Genomic DNA, 26,269 nt, shown 5'->3' on the forward strand with positions numbered 1-26,269 from the left:
CTTTTAAAGAAAATTTAACTTACCATTAATTTTTTTTTACAGAAATAGTATAATAGTATAAATCAAGTAAAACCCAATTTTCGTAGGATAAATTAAATAATAATTGACATTAAAAATATTCAGACACAATAGTTTATTGTGTTTAATATTTTTAATATGTTTTAAACACAATACGACTCAATACAGACTTGGCAATATAAATCAGTCGACTTATATTGTAGGTATCGCATATATTATGTTCAGTCGGGCCAATTTGCTTCTAGATATATTTTCTTCACATTTTAAAAAACACATATAAATATAAGTTAAGTTATGCAATTATAAATTTTTAAAATAATCAACAGTCGCGTTACCCACACAAAGTATGAAACTTGTACTGGTACTTTAAGAAATTTCAATTTCTCTGACTACAAATATAAAGCAAATAAATTGTATAAAATTTCCTACAATGTTTCTGTAAAGAAAAAATTGATTACATTATTGTTGTCTTGGAAATGACTGAAGTGTTTTTGGCAGCTAGTCGAAAAAGCCTATTGTTGTATCGTCTATTTTGATAATAATGTTACAACAATTGAGAATTTAACAATTTAGATGTTGCTAAAATAGATACAGAGGGGTAGAGGAGATATAAAGATAGGTACCTAATACTTATGTAGTAGGTACGCAACGGATCATTAGGATCTCAATTTATCTTCGTTATCGAAAACATGCAGTGATGCGTATAATTCTCTACACTGAGTCATTGTATTATTGATTGTCATAGATTCTTCAGTCACTGAACCCACGTTACATACAAAATGTAAGCAAGTTATTTAACTACCTTTTTAAGAACTAAATAGTTACTAATCCTTTTTATACGACCTATAAAGGTTAACTTCTACTACTTCATTTATATAAGTAAACAGAGTTTGTGTTATGGGTACTAGAAAATTGATATAAATACATAGATTTTTTTGTAAATACATACGTAATATACATTGAAAACACCCATACTGATACAAAATACAATACTCTTAAATATAAATGTTTTCTGCCGTGCCAGGAATCGACATTCGGAAGTAAAGCCGAGTACTAAACCGATAGATCACCAAGGTCACCAAACTCAGTACAAAATGATAAAATAGTTTAGTAACCAAAAAAATTGTTGGAGGATTATTCATCTTTAAAAATAAGGTTGACGAAGAAAGTTTTATTCGCTGCCATTCATTATAAAGAAGGTGTTTCCGTACCCAATAAATTCACTGCAATATCTCACTTACCGGAACATAGCATAAAAGCAAGCTGTTTGGCGGTATAAATAATAGAAAAGACAGAGGTAACACCTATGTAGTCTTACCGAAGTCAAATATTTCGAATAGAATAATAAATCTTACCTCTATCCTTTCAATGTCTATACGGACTATTTCAATTATCTAGACCACAAAACATACGGTATTAAGTATAAATTGCAGATTTAATATTACTGTCATTATCCATATATAACGCAATCAAGAGTAAACCGAATTAATTGATTACGGTGTTGTTTATTTTACTCAATCAAACAACTCTACTATCAAACATTGTTGCGATGGTTCGAAACTGTTTAATCCTATAGATCGATAGGTAGGAATTATTTTTAAGAGAATATATGCTATTCTCAAAATACTATTGTTGTTCATATCGCGATCTAGTGAAAAAGATTTTTCTATAATTACCCACATTCAATGTCCGGGTCATTTCTATACTAAAATAATACAAAGTGCATCACTGAGTTAGGATAGTAAGGATTGATAATAATTGAAAATGCCCACAATATTCCCCTAGTAATAATAAAATTGAATACATATACTTCATGATTTTATTTTTTACAGAAGGTGTAGATAGGACTCTATTTTCCGCAATTGGCCTCTCATTCGGGCCGTTGTGCGTGTAGAAAGTTTTTTACAGAAAAGTAAATGCCAATTTCTTAAAGAAAAATTCAATAAAATATTATTTAATACGCATATTATAATTTAATACATTATTACAACTTCATTCCTAAATGCATATAGCTTCAGATTACTCCTAGTGGCGTGCTGAGGATAATTGAATTCTCTAGTAATTTTCTTCTCATCATATTATTATACTACAGTGAAAGTCGTAAAAAATAAGATTTTCTGAACTTCGTACGTAATGCAGAGTCGCAATTGGCAAAATGATACTGTGTTATTTCAAATAAGTATTTAAGTTTGATTTCTGTGAAATTTAGTAAATAATAAACCTTATTCTAATAATGTCTATGTCGTATCGATTTATGGACACAAATAGCGTTATTAAAATCATTATTCAGAGGAAATAGTATATAAAGTCGCTTATGTGTATTTTACTAGTTGTGTTCCGTGGCTTTGAGAGTTTTCCGACCATTAAGCGATATTGAATAAAAATATTTAAACATTTTTCATCCAATATCGCTTATAATTTAATATTTTTGAAACGTTTAATATTAATAACATTAGTAGTGATATAGTGAACAAAGTGGTGACCTACATAATTGAAAGTATCTCCGGCAATATATGACAGTTTATGTTGTGATTCTCAAGATATTACGACAACACAACAAGTTCTGAGAACTAAACCTTTTGTATCATAGAGAATGTAGTGCTTATCTGAAACATGAAACAACTCAAGCGTTACTAAATGATAAAGTACATTACATGCCTATGCAAGTTACACAAAACTTTATCAACTGTAGAATGTTCCGAGAGCTTCATTTTCAAATATTAATACAATTTAAAATAGTATAACATTTCAAAGTCATATTATAAAATAATTAAAAAGAAATTCATTAAGATGTACAGTGATAATAAAATTTTTATGAGAGATTAGTATTATATAGTGACGCTTCATATAATGGAAAGTCATAATCGGCGCGGTGTGATGATTGTGTTTTTATAAGACTCCCGAACGATTATTTAACCGGCATGCTATCCTTGAACTTAAATTATACTATTTCAATATACGTGGAAAATATTTATAGAAAATATTTTCATTTCGATATTATTTGATTTATATCTACAGAATCATATTAATATGTCTATGCACGTAGACTCGAAATAGATAGATTCAAAGCAGAAGAATGGAATAAAATTACGGACCGACATTCCCATCACGAAAACACTTTGATTCTTTTCACTGAAACAAATCTAAGTCGGTATCCCTGTTTGGGATAAGCAAAAGAATTATATTAATTTAACGTCGAAAAGGATTTCACTTATCTCATATAGTGATATTGGCTAAATGGAGAAAAGAAAAGTTAATGCGACATCCAAGTGACAACAGTAAATTTTAGTAGATCGCAAAATAAATTTTGATTTGTTTGAATGAGAATAACTTTCAAGTAATGCAACGGTGGCAGTTACTTCAACTAATGGTGACGTTCTTTATTCTCCGTTGACAGATATTTATCAGTCCGTTTATTTGTCAGATTTTTAATAAATGCTCTAACTTTGTTTTGGCATGGCAAACAAGATGAAGACCTTTCTGATAGAAATACACTATACACTAATCTTTGTTATTTCACAAATAAGGTTATGCTTCAGTACCTAGTAACGCGGGTTGTATTCGCATTCTCTTATATTAAAAAGAGTAAACTTACTATGACTATTTTTTAACAATATCGTAATACTGGGGGTAGTAATGATGTCTAGTGGCCTATAAGTAGCAAAGTACCCACGTAAGGTCGTCCTCAACGCCTATCCGCCCTAGAAACATCATGATTAATTACTGGTGAATTCAACACGATCGGACATGTTCATGTTCATCCTATCATATTTCACAGGTACCTCGCCAGTTTCCGTTATTGCAGCCAGGTGAATTATTCTATATTTATCTATTAAAATATATAAACGGTAATATAAAAATAACGTATACTACGCTATAGTAATTATTTATATGTATAGGGTATATCGTCTCTCTGTGAAAATCTCGTAATTATGTTAAAAATAATGTTTGTTCCAGCGCGGACCCGAACTATCGTTCAGCGGTGATAAACACAAATGTAATAGTAAAGAATACAGGAGAGGTGACGTGGCTAAGCCACGGTATTTACGTGTCCGTATGCGATATCAACGTGGAGCAGTTCCCGTTTGATGTCCAACTGTGTACAATGAAATGGGCCTCATGGACTTACGATGGATTTCAGGTAAATGTTCAGTATATAAGCTTGTATTGTAAAATTGTAATAATAAAGAAGAGTAGAGAGATGAGATTTAAATATGAATGAAAGATTATGCAAAACTGCCAGTGAATCACATTGTAGGTCTAACAATTTTATTGTAGTGGAATACGTTGTTGTAAAATCTTATCTGTTGTATGCCAACGTAGAACAGTGGCGTATATGTACTGCTGGTATTGCAATAATTAAATGTATTTGGCTTGTATAATATTTATTATTATATATTTTTATGTTCCCATGCCTATTGTTAAAGAATTATTGTTTTTCAAACAACTTCATTTTTATATTTTCTGTGGATATGTTAGGCAATGTCTATAGCAATTCTATAAGGAGATTAATTAGTTCTATCCGCGTTAGGTACAAAATTTTGTACGTAACGTGTATTAACTGCGATTAGCTAGTATATAATACGTTCTAACAGAATATTATAACATTGTTGAATTTATGATATTAGTATGTGATAATCGTCACGCCACGTTGTGATTGGTCTATATTTGTCAGACAGGTTTTATTTATTTCTTAAATTATAGAGAAAATTTGAAGATAACAATATTGCCAATGCATATGTCACTCCATATGGGGAGTGAGTTGACAAAGTGAGACGGACAAAAATTTATGATCAGAGTTGTAAGTTTAGTGACGTCACTTTTCGACAGCAAAATTTGTTTTCCAACCTAATGCTTAATTGTTAATTTAATCGTTTCTCAGAGTACCTATAGGTAATTGTTAAATAAGTGACGTTACAGTAGAGCCCTAAATGTGATCAGCGGGATCAGTGGGAGGAAAGAATTATAAATTTTTACGAACTGTGATATATGAATAACTTCATTTATTGAATAATAATATCTTTCTATTATAATATTATTGACTATAGGTACTTTATTAATGCAATTCCAAGAAACTATAAATAGTTCCTTGAAACTGTTTTAGTCATTAAATATTATTATACAAAGAAAGATACCTTATCCATAAAAGATTTTTCACAAACGGCTGCATTCAAGAAGAGATAGCCTGAAAGAAGAGTCGGTTTGAGTAGTTATGATCCTCGGCCGGCAAATCAGATTGTATTTACGTTCGTTACTAACAAGCAGCCCTCCCCAGTGAGGTTGTTAGGGGTATTTTATCATCGTATCAAGTTGCAATCATACCGCGCTTCCGTGAAAAATGCAGTTATTCATGGATTAAACCGTACGATGTTGTATAAGAAATTTTACGGATTATTAAACGTTATTAGAAATGTTTGTATTCGGTTTTGTACCCCAATTATTGTATTTTTTTTATACTTTATATAAATTTTCAGTTCAATCATCAGAATCTAAATTTTGTGTAATCTCAAGTAGTAGGTGTAAATAAAAAGTTTTGTGCTTTTATTTTTTTATTACTACAGGTATTATACTAAGCAACCATAATGTAGGTATCAATTTTATAGAAGCAAACAGTATATTATCATTTCCTCGGATACGGAAATAATATGAACGAAAATGATCTAAATATTTTATACAGGTAAAATTAAACTTTCTAAATTCTCCTACTATTAAGATCTCATTCTTAGGACATTATCTTAATTGTACAAAGATTAAAAATAATAAACTTTATGCGATGCTAGGTCGCATATCATATCTCGTATGTGCCTTATTAAAAAATAGCCTTTTTAATTAACAACCAATTCTTTGTCAATCAACTCATTATTAAGTTTAAATATTTTTGTTTCCCAAAATATAATCAATAACAGTGTTGGGTAAATACATTCTCTTATTGTTTATTTAGGTACAATAAGAATTTGGGTCAATGTGGTGTATTGTTTATCCAATTTTAATGGAATTTTAACTCTCATTTATCTTTAGTGGAATTATTTCAGAGCACTTATACGAAAATTAATATTGTACACTATCTAAATTTTATATATGCATAGTAGTAGATAGATATAGGATTAGGTTAACGTGTTGAGAATGTTCGATCCGGGACAACATAGAAAAGTTCATTTTTCATTATACTTCAAGTAGCTCCATGTCTAATATAATGTTTCAACGGGAAATTCTGAAATTATTTTATAACAGCGACGTAGTATGGCAGGGACACTATTTTTCAAAAGGCTATACAGGTAAATTTAAATGAAGGGGTTAAATGTTAGAAATACTTGAAATTAGAGATCATATAAATGAATGAGTGGATTTTAAAGTTTAATGTTATTAATAAATGATGCTAAAATCTTATAAGTTATAGGATTAGACTGATTAACAGGCAGACGACGAATGTAGTAAAAGGAATTTTAATGATTGTAAGAACATAAGAATAAATAAAGTGATTTAAACACCACTTACCCTCCACCACATTGATACAAAGTTTTGAAAGTCTCAGCTATAAACATACCCTATAATACGCATACGAGACAAAACACTAGTGGATATTTTATTGAGATGTAATTTAAGTCATGGTTTATGATATATAAAAGGTTGGATTAAATATTGTTTCCCTTTGATCTGGAGGCCTACAACAGCCGTTGTCACATCCAGTGCAGGCGGTTATAGGCGTCGAATGTATTTTCTTGATTTATGTTTGCAATTTCATCTATAATATCAGTTACAAGGAAAATAGGAACATCCGATATTGGAAAGCAATCGTGGAATGTAATTTTTTAACCATAACAAAATATAAATATTGTTCAAAGAACCTGCCGTCAAACTGAATTTGATTTGGATTAGGTATTGTTTTCAGGTAATGTATTATTATCACATTTAATTAATAATAACCAAACTTGTGATGAGAAAATGAAATTAAACTTGAGCTACAAAATTCACGGAGAAACTTACAGATTATTGTATGGCAGTCTCCTAACAGCCTTTATCTTAAAATGTAAGCAATCTTAAAATGTAAACGAAGCAACACCTTACAAGGCTCAAAGGGAGTTGTTGTACATATATTTATATCACCGGGTCATAAAGAGCCCACCTGCATCCAGGATCTCGAATGCACGTGGCTTCTTTATAGCTCGGTAAAATTAGATTTTTTTGTATACTTTATCTTTGAATCATTAATAATTTTGTGTTGATAATGTTGTGAATATTATATCAAAATAAAGTGATTTGAAAACTATAGTAATTACTATATCTATATACACATATATAAAACAAACTTATGCGTTTATGACTAGCACTCACGATTTCCTCAGCTTTTTTGATATAAAGGATAGCTTATGTTCTCGAGATATAATCCATGCCTACGTAAAATTTTAGTTCACCTGTTTACACCTGAAACGATAATTATAGACGGACATACTCACCTTCGCTTTTATGATATTAGATTTAAATATAATTAATTAAGACTATTGTGTTCTGTGTTGTTTGTTATGTATGTGTGTATATTTATAGTGCTATTATGATGATAAGGAATCAATAAAATGTCTCACTCCGTTAGACTGATTTGAGTGATTAAACTCGGCGTAGTCACATTCCAAGTTTTACTGGCTTAACCCAAGACATTAATTAGGTTTTATTACAGTTGGAGTTTTAACAGAGATATATTGTAAAATGCGAATTTCGCGCTTGTTTTACTGTTGATAATAATATGCTGCTAAAGTTTTTTCATTATAAAAACGAGACATTAAAAATATAGAGTTTGCAGTTCGTGCTCACAGCGTTGATGCTTCAAGAAAGTGGCGGTATTATACTTCCGCACCCATTATTATAATATGAACATATTTATTGTAAGCATGGATAGTAGATTTAGGTACATTTATATCGTCTTATATTATTTCATCCTTCGTTCCTCATCAACTTTCGTCTTACCTATTTCAGCCAGTAAACAGCAGAAAAATCACGTAGTCAATGATACATGATAGTAATTTTTACTATTGTTGAAATGAAAAATACAAATTTGTTATTCAATTCTTTTATCGTGTAGAGATGCAAACAATTAATATAAATACAACGAAAAAAAAAAGTTAGGTATAATATATATGTAATAACTAATAGAAAATATAAACGTTTTACATAAACATAACTTAAGAATTTTGTTGCTAAAAGTCGTGATTATGACGGACGAACTTGACTGATACAATAATTTAACAATGTTTTAATCTCCAAAGCTTAATGTAATTCGTAACAAAATTCCCGAGAGTTAAATTAGAGAACGTAAATTAAAAAGACCTCTGTCATGCTTTTCATAATTGTTTTTATCATACACAAAGCCATGGTTGGCATCTGTGATGTGTACTGACGTGGTGAACCTTTGTCACTAGAAACAACACATCCCCTCGCATTTTTTACGGTAAAGGGTATATATACAAACTGCCATAATTCATTAATTCTTTTTACAATAGAAATAAAAAACATCTGTTCAATTAAAAATGTTAGATACCGTACAGACTTAAATATATTTTCTAAACAATACAAATACATAACTTTTTATTTACTGATACAGTATCCATTATTAAGTTATAATAATGATGTTAGTAATATTGATACGAAGAATTGGCATACAATCCAATATATTATTTAGAATTACAATAGAATAGAAAAATCTTGAAACTTTTAATTTATTATTAGCCCATTGTAGGTGGATTTATTATAAATATAGGATATGTATTATAAGTTTTCCTGTTATGTATACGAGTGAAACCTGAACGCTCCGGGCTTATACTCAAATAGTCGGCAGTCATATTAAATAACCTGATAATACTATTCTTTATTTGGTCTTGTACAAGAATATGTTGATTTATACATGCATATATTAATTTTATTCTGGGACTAGATACTTAGGGTATTGTATTCATATAAAATACGTTGAAGCGATCTTGGAAAACGTCAATAATAAAAAGAGGAATATTTCGAGCCGCTCAAGAAATTGTTCTCCGGACATTATTATCATCGTTTATAGATACGATTTATTTTTATGAAGGAATGCCGACAATTTTCGGATTGGCTTCTAAATCAGAGTTATTTGACTTTTAAATTGAGATCCTCTCGTAGTAGGTATTTTAGGTATTTTAAATACGACATTCGGTTTTGAGTCATCTTCGTAAATTTATTGAAGCTGTATGATTTATCTTATGTACCATATAAGTTTTATTTCCGTATAGCAAATTCTCGTATATTTGACGGTCTGGATGGTTTAATGGTTTAGCATACCGTATTATTTGCTATGTTCACAGGTTCCATTTGTCGCACGATGCACAAACATTTATTTGTATTCATATCTATCCACAGGGTTACTATTATTATGAAAATCTGCCAATTTTAGACGTTTAGAATTACTTTATTTGAACTATATATCAGTAAACGTTACATCTCTAGTGTTTCAAGTGGCCATAGAGTATGGTATGTGTTTACTATAAGATAATAAAATGGTAACCCAACAATAGTATGGTAGTATGAGCTTTACAGTTGGCATATTCAGCTATATTTAAGTTATATGTTTATGTCGATAAATACAAAAGAAATGATATGCTTCCATTTCTATCTTCAAAAAGAAAGAAGTTTAAGCAATTTTGATGACTTCGGTTGTTTAGCTATTTAAACACCTGCCTTACTTTCCTATCGTCGCGAGTCCAAATCCTCGCACAGTGTAATAATGATTATTAGTATTGTCATGAGTGTTTTCTATTTATATTACGTACGTATTAACAAAAAAAAATATTTAAGCATTTATGTCAGTTATCTAGTTAGTATCCATAATACAAGCTCTGCTTTGCTTGGGACTATGTTGATGGAGCTATGTGTATTATTAATATTGTTATTATTAATTCAATGCATTAAATATTTTATTTCTTATTATATTAGATTAGTTACCCACCCAGTTCCGCACGAGTGTCAAAACCGCTTTAATATCTTTTGTGTAGTTTTAAAGATTTAAGCATACATAGGGACAGACAGCGACAGCGACTTTATTTTATACTATGTAATGATGATGATGCTTTTTTAATATTAAAATATTTGTTTCTGATAACAGTTAGACTTGAAGAAACAATTCGACGAGGGCGATACTACAAACTATCAGACAAATGGCGAGTTCGATCTGGTGAGCTTCGAAGCGATACGGCACAATCAGTATTACTCGTGCTGCGTTGAGCCCTACCCCGATATCACATATGTTATCAAGTTGAGAAGAAGACCCATGTTTTATGTCTTCAACCTTATCTTGCCATGCCTACTTATTAACGGAATAGGTAAGAAAAAATATGTAATAATAGAATTAAAAAATATGTAGAGACATTTTTATCGAACACCAATTAGTTAATTTTATTTTATTTCGTCTATATATAACCTACAAGCCAAGTCTTCCGAAGTCGGAATGTACTAACCTAAATCTCCAGATCATGTCTTCTGTAATGAAGGATTAGCTCTATCCTTGAAGAAATCCTTGAATCTGCGGAATAAACTGGTATTTTAAAAATATATTAACTAGAGCACCAAATTTAATTATAGAAAATAACTTTTAAAAACAATGAGGTAGGTACAGAATTCTAGGTAGGTGTAGATTTTGACAAAAATCTAAAAAAAAAACTATTCATAATTTTTATGTAGACAGAGTATTCTTAGCATTAATAAAAATATCCACTCCTTCTCTATATACCTAAACTATAAGTTATACATTTCATACACTTCCATCCACGTGTAATTTTTGTAAAAAAGCTAAGAAATAATAGGTTTAATCTTTATATAATTCAAATACAAGAGAAAAATGTTATTGTAATAAAAATATATACATTTTATTATATAAGTATAGTTATACTTCATCCAGCCCAGGTCAAATCCCAGGTTTCATTCATTATCTAAGGTCAAGCTTCTTTAGTTTTTTACACCAAATTATCTGTGTTCAATCGATTGAATTATAAATTAATTTACATAAAACCTTCCAACTTAGTTCTTCAATATTTTTATTACCTAATTATTAGCGACTTATTCATCATTTAATTTTGTTCGTCCAATTTTTCGACATTTTATTTATCTTCTCTCAACTGATTATACAGAATAAAGCAATTGATTAATAAAATAATATAACGCTTTTATAGTAAAATAGGTTTTAAGGTCATCGAGGTAAACTTTATTTAAGTCGTCTGCGCCAACTCACCTGTTTTAGTCGACAAGCAGCTTTCTTTGTAATCCAAGTTTTGGTTGAAAGGTCTGTAAGGTATAAGCAGAGAAATTATATGGTGTGGAAGCAAAATACCTTAATCCTCCGGAATAGCAATGTATATGTGGTACCACAGGCATCATCTGTTGACGTAATATTGTTCATGGATATAGGCGACTGTTGCCGCTTACCATAAGGGGGGGTAATTGGTATAGCAAACAAGGTTTACCCATCTGACGAAGTAATAAACCGTTGTTGCAACTTGTTGTCATTTAACTTTTTATGTTTTTTAGCTCTGCTAGTATTCTACGTACCGTCTGAATCAGGAGAGAAAGTCACACTTGGAATCAGCGCTCTGTTGTCCATGACTGTCTTCCTCATGACTATTCGAGACACGTTACCACCTACAGAGAAAACGCCACTCATTAGTAAGTTATTTATTTATATTAAATGCTTTATTCAATATCCATGACACAATTTAATATTATTATTCAATCAAATAGTAGTATAAAAGTGATATCTAGTTATAGTGATTTGTGAACATTATATGGTCAAATACATACTTGCTATGACTTGGATACTTTGGCCGTCTAATTGGATAATAATATGTAAACTTAAAATATGCAGTAGGTACAATTGGTAAATTCGCCACGATTGACTAACTGACATGATTGAATTCTTGCCCATCTTATCATATTTACTACTGGTGCCCCGCTAGCATATATCGTCATTGCAAGCACGAGAATCACTCCATCATCACTCATAAAATGTCCATAAAAGTGGCAACACATGAGAGGTATTTTATAATAATCATGTCTTTACATGTTTTAACATACATAAAAGTGATCTATAATAAATATAATACTGAGACATCTCTGCCTTGCTTTAGTAATATGTTAGTTATGATATTTCGTTTTCATACTACTAAGTACAAAGTATGCAAAACAGGTTGTAAAAAGTTTTATCTTGATTTTGTGTCATTCCGACGGAATAGACCTAATTATAATTTAATGCAATTATAATTACTTGTTAAAATTGTTTAGACGGAGTTTGCGGCCCATATTTTCCATAATTACTTGTCGTGCATTATTAATGTTTGCATAATCATGAATAGTAGGTCAAAGTACGATTCACATTTAAATTTCTACCGAATAATATTTATAGGCGACAAACCGATTACTGTTGACTTTGCATATCTTAGATATACATACAACAACATTATTGTTAAACAATTATTTAACAATAATGTTGTTATATTACTATATACCTGTGATTATAGGGTATAATTTGTTTGACTGGCATAAACTGTAGACATTTTGTTCATTTAAGTTATATTTATATAATATTTAGGATTGGAAGAGCTGTTCTAACATACATATAAATAAGTAACAATAATGACTACAAATTGTAAATAATATACTAATGAAGATTTGCAGGAATATGCTCAAAATGTTTAATAATGTTTGTTTGGTTTTCGCATTAACAAGGAACCTCTATCCTTTCTCAGGGTCTAGATTATCTGTGTCCAAAACTTTTGTCGTAAAAACGAGACAGACAGACTTACTTTCGCATTTATAATATTAGTAAGGATAATGTTCTTTTAGGGAAAGAATTTTCCACATACCCATAATGCGCTTGGTTTATATTGTAGCTGACCGCCGTCTCCTGGATTTTTTTATCCATTATCGCAATTTCGTTCACTAGAACAACATACTATTAGCACAGATAATATAATATTAGGTATTGTAACATTATCTGTTTTCAGGTTTGTATTATGGAGTCAGTACGTGCTTAGTATCGTTTTCGGCATCACTCTCTGTGGTGACTCTCAATATATCGTACAGGCGAGTTTTTTATTTGTATTTGTTCTGTAGCATATGTACTTAATTATTGCGATATTATTTTTAAATAATTAATTTAAAGTACAATGAATGAAAACGATACATACGAACGAAATAATAAGAAATATAAAGGCGCTATTTATAAATATAAATTAATAAACTTAAGATTTTAATATACTGAACTTGAGACTATAATTAAATTACAATCGTAGTATAATTTTGCAATAAATTAAATCTAGACTAATAAAATTTAAGGTATACTCAATATATAAGAACCTATAGTGAATTCCAATTCTTGTATTTCGCTTGTATTTATCATTGGTATATTTAATAATGTATATATATAAGATGATACTGGATCTTTATAAAGTGTTTAAATTTTGTAAAAGTCTGTTTTAGTTGATATAAAAAAAATATATTAAAAAAATACTTTTGTTTCATTCACTCTTCATGTTTGAACATTAGATGTGAATCAACATGATGTGTTGTGTGAACATATGATATTGCTCGTAGAGGAGTGAGAGGGCAGCCTGTGCCGGCGGTGCTCCGGGAGCTCGTGCTGCAGCGACTCGCGCGGCTGCTCTTCATCAACTTCGACACTGACGCACCAAAGGTATGTCGTATCCATAGGTACTATATGACACTCCTTACACATGTTAGTAATTAGAATCTACTATTTAATATCTTACTTTATACACTAGAACTCCACCGCTTAGGATCAGCCTTTACAAGCCGTCATGATATGTCATCACATAATCACAACGTGTCATCACGTGAAGGCGTGTCGTAAGATTGGTACATTAGTTGTTACACCCCGGCCGATTTTAAAATGCGTTCTTTTTAAACGTCGACGGCACGGACCGTGTCGGACTCTTATCGGAAATGTACGTGTAATGTGTATGCCTAACTGTCGCAATCATCCCATAATCCCTTATGATACACAGAATTTTTTAAACACCTTTATTCAAAGAAGATAACAATTCCATACTTACACATTTTATATCATAAATTGTGTATATCTACTTTTCTATTAATAAGTGGATTTGGGGTATAAAATATCAAAAGCTTGATATTGGACACCTGATAATACGAGCAATGAACTAGCTCTGTAATGAAATTAATATTTGTTCCATTTTATTTTTGATAGCTACTTAGAACAACTTATAGGATACTAAATTATCCAAAATGCCGTCACCGTGATGTGTAAGAAGGTGTCTTATAGTCAAATATTGTTTAGTATTCCCCGCGGCTACGACCCTCTTCTCACGTTTTTCGGCTCAAATTCTTTTCCAATGCGATCAAAACATGACAAAAGAATGGCTATAACTATACAGTGCTCGTAAGTGCGTATGACTATGTATACATACATATCTACTAATATATGGTACATCTAGGGTACAAAGAAAAATAGCATTTTTAGTTTCACAACCTATATCAAAAACGATGTCGATTTTTGTTGATTGTAAAAACATTTGACATGTGGGATATAGGATGACAACGGCACGGTGGCGACGGGTGGTGTCCAAGTCAATCCACGCACTGGGTCCCGATTGAAGACGGAAGTGCGCTGTGACGGTGCACCACTACCACCTGCCTCGCCACGTTTCGCACGTCACAACCACAACCATTTAGGTAAGTTCCGTAACTTATAGAAGAAGATTTTACGTTAGGATTAAGATCAATACTTACAACTTAGTGTTACTCAACATATAATGGAAAGGTATATCATAAAGGTTGCGTTGGGAATTGCGTTCAGCTTAATCTGTACTTTGTCTTATAAAAATATACATATATACTATCGACAATAGTTGCAAGCATCATTCAATCATAGGACAAGTATAGAGATAACGTTTTTGAAGTATAATTAAAATTTTATTAATAAAAAATATTAATAAAACCCGTTATGAAATTAGGAGATAGTTTAAAGATTCAACATGGAAGTAACCTTTTAATTTGCAAAAATAATAATTAATATTAATTCTAAAATATTTATTAGTCATGGATTAATTGTAAAATTATATCATCGTACATATATATATTTTAATCCACTGTTGAGTGAGATGCTATAAACGTTTTTTACGTCCACGTCTCTGGATTTGGAGTCAGTGGTCTAAGCCGGGTATACATAATTACTATCTACAATATGGTAGGCCTCTCCTCGGCCTGTCAGTTATTATTTTTTTATGAATTATATACACATCTATTACGATTTCTTTGTACAAATATTTTTAGTATAGACAACTGTAATGCCTGTTCTAAAATTGTACTGACATCACAAATTTACAAAAGGATTTCAATTGCTATTTTGATAGAGTTATGTACTTGTGCGATAAGGATTTGTTGATTCTCTGAATAAAACTCTCGTTTAATTCGACTTGTTTATCTTGCTGAAGTGTCTTGAACTTTTCTTGCCAACAGGATTCAAGTTTATTGAACGCTGTAGGCTCTGAATGATTGATGATGTTGAATTTGCCCAATAGGTAAAGACGGTTCCCATATTGGATTCAGTTTGTTAGAGTTATGCGCATATTGATAGTGCCATTTAGATAAAGAAGTTGGCTTATTAGGTGCCTTTGTATGCGTGGTTAGTAGGATTTGTGTTTTGAATAAGCGTGAAAAAATAAAACCTTACGATGTGGATGATCATGAATAATATTTGACTCGATAAAAAAAATAAGATATGAAATTTTATGATAGTATGCAAATGAATTTATGTTGGCAATAGATAGGGAAGTGAGCTTAGTTTGCGTAGATATAGGTTTAGGTCGAGTAAAAAATGCATATTCTTCAATATACGACCAACTAGAGTTTATGATTCACGGAGTGGACTATAAAAGGTTTCTTCAGGATCGATAATGTGCACTTGGCCACATCATGGTAAGCACTTGACTCAGCTGTAATAAATTCCAACGTCACAGCAGTACTCTTACGGCTGAATAGAAGTAAAATATTGGCAATATTTTCCTAGAGAAATTGTTTTTAATTACGATATTAGTAATTAAATAATATATATATATATATATTTGAGTAATTTCTACAGGTACATATACCTTCATTTTACATCTATGCTAAAATGCGTTGTTTGTAAACCTAAACATTTTATATTAATTTATTTAAAAAAGAAAAGAAAGAAGTTAAAAGTCTACTTACAATTCAATTAAAAGTGTTAATAAACCAATGTCTGTAGGAATGCAGATATCTAGAGATTATATTACAGAAACTCACAACTGTTTTGGAGGACAGAGTAAGATTTAATTACAAGAAAAGCGGACAAGGTAACAGATTAAACGAGTTTCAGTGATCCGCGAAAAGTTGACTCGAATTGCTGTGTAACTTTGTTATTGCAAATAATCGTTGGGCGGAGAAGGGTTGTAGTCCGGCCTAATTTGTATAACGAGCAGTTACGTGGGTTTATGTGGAAGGAGGCACCCAACTCCTTCAGCAATTAGAGAAAGCATATCAGTATTGTATATTACAATTTTAATATAACTGGATTGGCTTAGTATTGTATAATTTTGCATTTAACTAGACGACCTTACAGGACTCGTTTACAAATTTGTAATTAGGGTATTAGTAGACTAGATATTATTACAATTATTCATTCATTATACAAGTAATGTAGCTTTTATTAAGACATTAATTATAGGTATGATATTTAGTGTAGACTGTAAAATATATTTTAATGATGATGAATTACTGCTTCCAATATTGATGATGATGTTAGTGATATAGATCAGTAAGGCTAGATTGAAGGGTAGCAGTGGATGGTACATAAGAATGAAGCCATGGTAGTTAAACTACCGTGCCGAGTTCACATGTAATTAACCATTAAAATCCAAGTGGAATTGTTTATTTATTTATGTCGACTTTTAAATATTTAAATGCAATGATTTAAATATAAATAAAGTCTCCGGACAATCTTCAATCGTATATTTAGCCAGACAGGAGTTAATTTAAAAGGTTTAGAAAGTTTTTTAAATTAACAGATAAGAGGGCTATAAGGAGGGTTGAAACTGGTGAAATAGTACTGATCTTAAGAAACTTACATAATATTTTTAATTACTTCATAATTATTTATAATAAATAGTAGGTAATTATAAATGATATGTAAATTTCTCTATGTGTAAGTATATCTCAATATCAACATGAGTATAATATAAGTATGAGTAGATTTAGTCATTACTAAACTACTTGCAAAAAATAACATAGAAATATGGAGAAACACTGAAATTTTATACCAGACCTGCTTTCACAAGAGACAATAGTATCTCAAATGTTTTGTCTTAGAAATAATTAAAACAGTGCTACTATCCAGGCAGAGAACAAAACTTCACACGGGGGTACTTAATTAGAACATATTAGGGCGTCCTTTCCACGAACTAGTAGTTTCTTATTACGTTGCAACAAATATAACTGTACCCACTGAACTGCAATCGACAATCGAAATGAATCTGCACTCCAATCCAGAACACTATTAAAGAACAATGTGCACAACAGGTCCAGTCAGAAAAAAGACGTTCGGATAACAAGAAAACGGAGACTGTCTTTTGCCGTATATAACAAACGATAGTCGCGAATAGTTTGTATTAACAGTAAACACAGACGATATCTTCGTCGAAGTGTAATTTTCCAGAACTATTCTATTGAATAAAAGTGCAAAAGTGCAAAAATGTATGTTCTAATGATATTTTATTAACAAAAACAAAAGACGACTAGCGTATATTCTCATTTTTCTTCTTTTTTATTCAAATGAATATTCGCTTAATTTTCAGTTATATTGTTCAGAACTCCAGTCCGTCTAAAAAAAATTTATTATAATATTTTAGACAAATGATAACAAAATGGTGATACTAAGTACATAATTTTATTCACAAAACTACCGTGACAATACACAATAGCTACAACAATCTTATAATATACCGAGTACTTATTTTAATAATCTTGACTATTACAGGCGCAGGAAATCGTAATATTTCCTGGTTCCAGGTGTGAATCTTTTGTAAATGAAAGTGTGACGCTATTTATTTGAATTGTCTCGTTTATTCATGAACAATGCACAAATTTATAACCTTACCTGCCTATTATATTTTACCTATTGTACAATATTCAATATAATATTATTTAGTAATAATTTTCTATTATATCAGATTCTGGTTCTTATAAATCATGCTCTGAAGACAATTCAATTTGTTATTTAGAATTTTATCAAAAACTGTTGCCCGCTTGTTTTTAATATTTATTGTACATTTGTGCTACTGCTACATTAATCTAAGACTACTGACGGATAAAATCAGGTCGATAATTTCTTTCAATGATTTCGAGGGATATCGAACTAGGAGCATAATAACAATCTATATGACGAGATTAATCTAGTAATTAACTTATATTAATTTTTGTACAGATTATTTACATATGTAGATGCACTTAAATCTATGTTAGTGATACTATTAACATATTCCTAACATCATTAAATATTTGGATTCCGAGCAATTGGGTTGGGGTGACATATTTTTTAATGATTGATAGATTTAATTTTTATGATGAAGCTTTCGCCTGTGCGTGTGTAACAGTCTACGCTAATGGAACAGCAGTGGAAGATGATAAGATGAATATGAGGTCAGGCCAGTTAACCTATCATGGCGAATTGATCACGATGGATGGAATTCATCACGATGGTTTCCATGGGAAACCGCGTTTAGGTTAACTTGACATGGTACATTGCTACTTAATGACGTAATCATTCTACATTACTAATAATCCCCTTACCACGGGTTGTCATATTTATTACAGCAATGTTTTTAGATTGCTGTTACCGCACCGCTATCACGCAGGCTCTCATTTGCATTTGAATCATCATGAAATATATGGAACACGTTCAGCACTGTGTACCCGCTGTGTTCACAATCCCACAGGCTGAAGACAAATTGTGGTCACTTTACGTGCATTTATGAACAGGTAGTGCAAGCGCAGTGCCTGGAAGTGCAGTGCCGGGAGGAGCAGTACCAGGTACTGGTGCTGGTGGTGTGGTGGTCAGTGAAATGGGCTGCGTATCGCCGTGTTCACGGTGTGTGTGCTGTGGGTGCACGCTGCGAGAAGCCACTGCGAGACACGAGCAACGAGTTGCCGCCAACGAACGTTTGGAGCGAGCTAACTTGGAATGGAAACAGGTAAGGTATATTTCGTGATTATATAATTGCGTGGATTTTAATAATGAACTATAATAATATATCATTTTATTATAATATCTCAGAATAATCCATACAGAGTCATCTAATCTCAAGTTAAGCAGAGCTTGTATTAGGGGTACTGCCTTACGTACTGCTAAACCGCTAGATCACCCAGGCCGTCATTATATTTTACTATTAGACAAGACTATGGACTAATACTTATCTCTCTCAACACATATACTTTACCATAGATGAAACCCAAAGACAATAGAAGTGGTATTTATTTATTTTAAGAGCTTTGAAAACACAACTGTATCCTTTGTAAAAAATCGTACCTATATCAAGTTTATTTCTCCGGCCTAGCAACTTGAATTTTGTAAGCTGAATTTAAAATTCAAGCAATGAAATTAGTTTAATACGGAAGAAAAATGATTGTAATCTTAACTTCGACCATCGGCTAGTCCATAAATATGTGTGTGACCGTGATGCTGTACATGTATGTAGGCAGCAATTTCCACTTTAAATTACTTGTATCATCAGATTGGTACATAAAAAAATACAATTTTTTAAAGAATACATCACAAATTTACGTCGAGTATTTTATATAAACGTCAATGCTGAATTTGCTTCAAAGAATGGAACCGATCACATACATTACTTAAATCATGATAATGAAGTATTTGATCAAGACAACAGCAAACCAGTGTATCTTTATGATCGAAGACCAGTGATTTTATGCCTTCGATAATGCCTTAATACGATGAAACTGGTTAGGCTATAAAATTTGTTATATGAAATAAAGTCTGTGGAAAGTTTTTACACTTATAAAATTAGGAGTAGCAAATCTTTCTCATAAAAAAGATTTTTTTTAATGTTCGCAAATTATACCAAATGACATTTATAAAGTAACATTTGTCTTATTTAGTTTCTTTTTATTATGTTTGGTGCTTTATTTTTTGTATATATATATTGCTTGGTAGTGTTTTTCATATTCCTCATATAAATATATATATATAATATTATAGTAGACGTTCCATTTACCAATAGCTTCTTTCTATCTATTTACTAGTACTTATTACATTATAGGATCGCAAAGTATAGAATCAAAGAATTGTTTTGTCTATATAAAAAGAAAAAATAGGCGATTTGAGAACCTTGTCATACCGGAGTGATGGCTTTATGTTTACAGTGAGATACCTGCGTTCGTGAATTTAATTTTGGTTGACACCAAAAACTTTGTGGTAATTTAAATTTCCGATTAACACTCCGGTTTACCATTACCCCAGAGTTAATCGGAAATTTAAATTATGCAATCATCGTTTACAAACTACAAAATGAGAGAGAGCGGTAGGTTCGAATGATGAATAGAAATGCTCGCCGAAAGTGGGCAATTTAAGTGAATTGTAATAATGAACATAAACAACTTTTGATTAACTCATTTTGATTTACAAGTTAAACTTATATATAAATATGCATGTAATATTTGTTTTATTGTGTCAGCCTTTATTTTAGAAATTCTGAACGCTACTAAGTTTCAGCGTATTGTAGTAATTTGAAAGCTAAACATTTTACAATATTTATTATTTGAAATTCTAAATTTTATGCTATACGCAACTTACATGATTATTCAAAATCATCGTTATTAAGAATTTATAATTTTACATAAACATAAAAAGTATTCTAAGAAAAAAGGAAAAGTTTTGGTCTCACAGGTACAATAATTCTTTCTTTTTTGCACGTTTTGCGTCGTTATGAGATACGATACTTTGAAGTGTTTGTTAGATACATAGATTATTCATAATTCAGGATAAGGTTGTACAACCAAATACAGATAACAATAGTGACAATATTGATACATGTTAGGAGAATAAAAGTAATTAACAAAGTTTAATAATATTTACGTTTATTCATTATAGGCTCTGTCATAAAACAAAAACTCGTACAATCACTACGTTGAGAAATAAGTATCTTAGATAGTCGTATCCTTGTGGCTTACTACCCTTTCTAACACCCAAGAGTCGTGACATCTAGCCGACACCAAAAAACTGCATGTGTCAATTTGTATTTCTTAGTGTCTCTTCGGTGAAGATAACCTAACAACAAATCCGAGAGACAACGGTGAGCTCACCTCCTACCATGTTGGATTCAAATATCCTGGGAAATGCGGACATGTCAAGTGTTGCGTTCACCAGCACATCAATGCATTCAGGATACAGTCGTACTTGTACATATCTTACCCTATAGATACCGTCTTAGTATGTATTAATACTGTACTATATCAATATGTTACTGTAAAAAGTTTAAATGTTAAGAATTTCAACTGACAGGAACAAACATACCTATAATAAACTTCATTAAACGGAACGTACGCAGCGTCTTCTACGATTCTACTAACTTTGGCTTTAATGACGTTTAAAGAAGAGATTGAAAAATTTACCAATTTAGAACTCCTTCCGTGGCGTAATTGGAAACTCATTTCGCTTGGAAAGTTGAAGCATAATGGTTCAGGTTCTGTACGAAGGAAAATTTTATATTTGTATGCTAAAAATGAACACTAAAAAAAGTTTCGTATATTTTCGCACTTAATACTTAATACTTAGATATTGAATATATTTACAATTATTGTTAATGTTGATAAATTATAAAGAAAATTTAATAATTACATTAAAAGCAAATATTTTAAAACATATGTACCTTAATATAAGATATATACACACACGCATATATATGCACTTTTTTATATTACAATTACAGTTCCATCAAACAAGCTGACGGTCTACTTCATTAAGTAGACCGTCAGCTTGTTTGATGTAACGTTAACCATTGCCTATATACGAGTACATACAGAAGTATAATGTCACTCCTGTTATCTTGCAATTTTACTGCCTAATCGCATCCTACAACCTAATGACTGCTTACAAAGCAAGCTACTTCGCGGTTGAATAGGGGGGACTGAGGTACCCACGCAAACGACTTTTCAGTCTACTTCAGCTGAACTACTTCCAATGACGCACTTAAGTACCTATTACAGTCTCTAAGTTTATTGTGAGACTTACAATTTTACCTACTTATTGAGCTTCGCAATAAATGGATCGTTAAAAATATACTAATATAATTTTCTATCTTTATGTTTATGTGGACCGTAATATATGACAGCATGGGGAAACGGCATGTGTATTGATGATCTTATTGCTAGCTAATGATCTAATGTGCCATGTCAGATTGACCTCCCCGCGGTTCCCCCTGGAAACCATGGTGATAAATTCTTGGTGAATTTGTCACGATAGGCTAACTGATCTGATCTCATTTTCATCTTATCATCCTCCACTGGTACACGCCAGCATATACCGATAGCGCATGTGTGTGCACAATTCCATTATCATCCATAAAAAAAAAATTATATCAAAGAGGTGCCCTCTACATCCATTTGACTTTGACTGTCACTTGTATATTATGAACTTATGTAAATAAATGTGAATGTTTGTGGATTAATTTAGTAATTAATAAATTAAAGTTGCCAATCAAGTATAAAAAAATAATTCATATTTACTTGCACACAAAAAGGTTGATCATTAAATATTTCGTAGTTAACGATGTATTCAGCGAAACCTGTTTTTATGCCTTTCATTACACAGAAATTACAAACATTTATATTTTTCAGTCCCTTGATTTTAATAACATATACTTAATTTCCTTTGGGACCCGCCACGCTTGAAATGTCCGTTGGAAAACAACTGTTAACAAATGTTTTCTCTTATTTTAATTTATTAACAAGACTACCATCTACTGATGGAATACATTTTTGTAAAGAGTTTTACTCGGCTTATTTACTTTTCTGATGGTTTTGGTTACTTGTAATTATTTAATTTTGTTTGAGCACTAAACTGATAAAAACGAAATTTATTAAACCCTACAGTAATAATTAATAAGATATTGAGTAAAAGGCCACTTAAAAATGAAAGCAAGTTATTAACTTTTTTTGTAATCCTATTTATTTTAATAAGTAAATTAGTTACTTAAAATTTGGCAAATTGTAACACGTTTGAAAAACGTTTACATGTTTTTTTTTATTGCGCATCCTTGATCTATATATATAGATACTTATTATAAAACAAAGTCCCTCTCCTGCTCTGTATGTATCGCGATACTCAAAACTACTGAACAGACATTCGTGCAGATTAATTCTAGCAACTGAGTTGTTATTGACGAACGTTAAAGTTTTTTTTTCTTTCGGCCTACTCCAATGCTATGTGAGGGCATCGTTAGGGGTTCGAATCTCGGCTCAGGCCGTTGTAATTTCGATCCCCGTTTGAATTGAACGGGGGATCGATCGGAGGGGAAGATTTAAGTTGTAGCCTATAATGGGCTCTAGTTACAAATTATAAACGCGACGTAGTTTTCGGCATATTGTATTGTGATTAACATGATTGTATTGTCTGCAGGTGGCTGTGGTAGCTGATCGAGCGTTACTCGCCGTTTTCGTACTGGTCACCACAATTGCAACGGCCGCCATTTTATTGCCCCAGCTGAACAACCTGCACGTTGGTAATACACCCTTAAAACCGCCCACCTAGAGACCGTTTTCCCCTGCAACATGGGAACAAAATCAACGAATTAAACTTTAATTAAAGGCATGTGCCAAAAATATAAAAACTGTTGTGTCAAGTTGAAGTGCCAAAGTGTGAAGTGACGAAGGTTTTTGAACTGTCTACAGCAATATCTTATAGTGAGATGTGATGATGTACCTATGAATTGAACATATATACAAGTTGATATTGTGTAATGCAAGTGATATTGTAATGTGTATTTCATTGACTCATTGTCAATTGCTCAATTTGATGGATTTTCAATCCGCCAATTTGTAATGGATGGATTTTGATTGGTATACAAAAAACGAAAGCTCTTGTTAAAATAACGATGTATATGATGGAATGCCATTTAAAGCTATTTAGGTTTAAAGTAATAATTCAGGATCATTAATAAGGATACTTTGTTAAATATCGACTGTATAATATCAAGTACCTATATTTCAATAACGATCTTATAATGTTAAATATTTACATAAAAGAGTAAGTAGGGATGTCAATTAAAATATTTTTAATCAGTATTATAATTTTAAATACTTTGTTAAAAAAAAATTAAGAACTACTATGTACTGTTAGTTGCAAATGGAGATCGTTATTTATACTTATTTTTCTACATAATCATTTACTTGTTTATTTAAAAACTGTATATTGTATTAACATATGTGCCAAATTGTTTACTCATATGGGTAATAGTTACACTATTATGTTAAATAAGTGTGAAAAATTTAAAGTATTATAGAAAATAGTTTCTAGAATTTCGGAATAAAGTTTGTGTGCAATAAGTATTTACCTAGTTATTAATTTACAAAAATGATGACTTTATATACTGGCATTTGTTTATTGTATTTGACTTTTTGACTGGGTCGATTTGATTTTGGCCCGCCAAGTATTCTCGTAAATTTGTGAGCTTTTTTATATATAAACGTAATTTATAGCATATATCATTCTGGAATAATGTACCATACAAACAGTGCAGTAATGTTCCAAATAAGGTACAGTGGTTTCTGAGATTAATAAAAGTCTGCTCTCTTTCTCTCTTTAAAAAATATTTACATATATATGTTACATGTTTGTACCCTAGAATACATACCTATATATCTCTGAGAAAATAATATTACATACATACATATATATGCGGTTGTCTATCGCGAATATTAGTTAAACTGTCCATTAATACGTAGACTGGACAAAAGTTACTTAGTTGTAAATTGTATTTGTAATTAAATCGTTTAATAATATAGGTTATGCTCAAGGTTGTTGCCAAATATTGAATGTAAATATAGCATAAGAATGTTGATACTCATTATAGTAAGTTATCTGTTAATTAAAGTATCTATATAAAGAAAATAAAGGTTTCAAATGACGACTGAGTTTTGTGTTCACTTTTGCAAAAGTTTTTATGTACCTATACTTAGCTACTTTACGATCCAAAAGTTCATTTCTTTTAACATGAACATCAGATGAATTGGCAAATTTTGTTGGTAGTAAGTTGTTGTCGTTGTTATATAGAATTCTTTAATCTCTATATATCTACAAACTATAGGTATTCTGGGACGCTGATAGCGTAAATCTTTACTATCCAACATTTACAGAATTTTTGTAATCGGGTCAGTAGTGCCGGAGTTTATCCCAAGATCGAAACTCACAACTGTCTGTCTTCTTTAAAATATAAAACTAGTATAGATTAATTCGATCCTGAAAAATAGAAACGTATATGCTTTTTGCATTGATAGAGAATAGAATGTTCAACGATTCCATAGAAATAAAGCATATACCTAATAGTTGAAAAATTATATATGGATTTAAAAGTACGTTTACAAATAAGCTTTATAAAAAGATTACAGATATCATACATACTAAGAACTATATAATATAAATGAAATTGGAGTGTCTGTTTGTAATATTGAAATAACCGGTGTTTACTACATACATATAGATATAAATACGGTACATACACCAAAATAACATTTTTTACAATTTTTGTCTGTCTGTCTGTTCATTCCGGCTAATCTCTGAAATGGCTGGACTGATTTCGACGGGACTTTTATTGCCAGATAGCTGATGGAATAAGGAGTAACTTAGGCTACTTTTATTTTAAAACAATAAAGTTTAATTCCACGCGGATAAAGTCGCGAGTGTAACTAGTTAGTAATATAATCACAGATACAAGGGTTACTTCGTCCGTCTATCCGTCTGTCATAAGTTTACAGCGCTATATTGCAAGCTATTGTTTTAAAATTTGATTTACTTTTGTTATTATAATATTAATGAATTATACGTTCTTGCACGAAGAAAAAGAACAAGAATAGAAATGATGAATAAAATAGGTACAGTGAAGATTTAAAGCACAATGTTCACGTAATAAAAGCCATTTTAAATTTGAACGAAAAGGAAATGTGGTGTATAAATATT

General features: G+C 31.0%; 1 protein-coding gene across 1 annotated transcript in view; it reads left to right on the top strand.

Moving 5' to 3' along the window:
* The window catches only part of LOC131845890 (neuronal acetylcholine receptor subunit alpha-10-like), a 40,529-nt gene extending 16,679 nt beyond the window's left edge, over nt 1-23,850 (top strand). The window contains exons 3-10 of the mRNA XM_059195042.1: nt 3,976-4,159; nt 10,139-10,355; nt 11,557-11,691; nt 13,029-13,107; nt 13,618-13,717; nt 14,595-14,736; nt 19,099-19,271; nt 23,714-23,850. Coding sequence (XP_059051025.1) covers nt 3,976-4,159; nt 10,139-10,355; nt 11,557-11,691; nt 13,029-13,107; nt 13,618-13,717; nt 14,595-14,736; nt 19,099-19,271; nt 23,714-23,845 — 1,162 coding nt within the window. The 3' untranslated portion in view covers nt 23,846-23,850. The remainder of the gene's footprint in view (nt 1-3,975; nt 4,160-10,138; nt 10,356-11,556; nt 11,692-13,028; nt 13,108-13,617; nt 13,718-14,594; nt 14,737-19,098; nt 19,272-23,713) is intronic.
* The last annotated feature ends 2,419 nt before the right edge of the window (nt 23,851-26,269 follow it).

This window comes from Achroia grisella, unplaced genomic scaffold (assembly GCF_030625045.1).
Source record: "Achroia grisella isolate CSIRO2021 unplaced genomic scaffold, CSIRO_AGI_Agris_v1 utg487, whole genome shotgun sequence".
NCBI classification, from domain to species: domain Eukaryota; kingdom Metazoa; phylum Arthropoda; class Insecta; order Lepidoptera; family Pyralidae; genus Achroia; species Achroia grisella.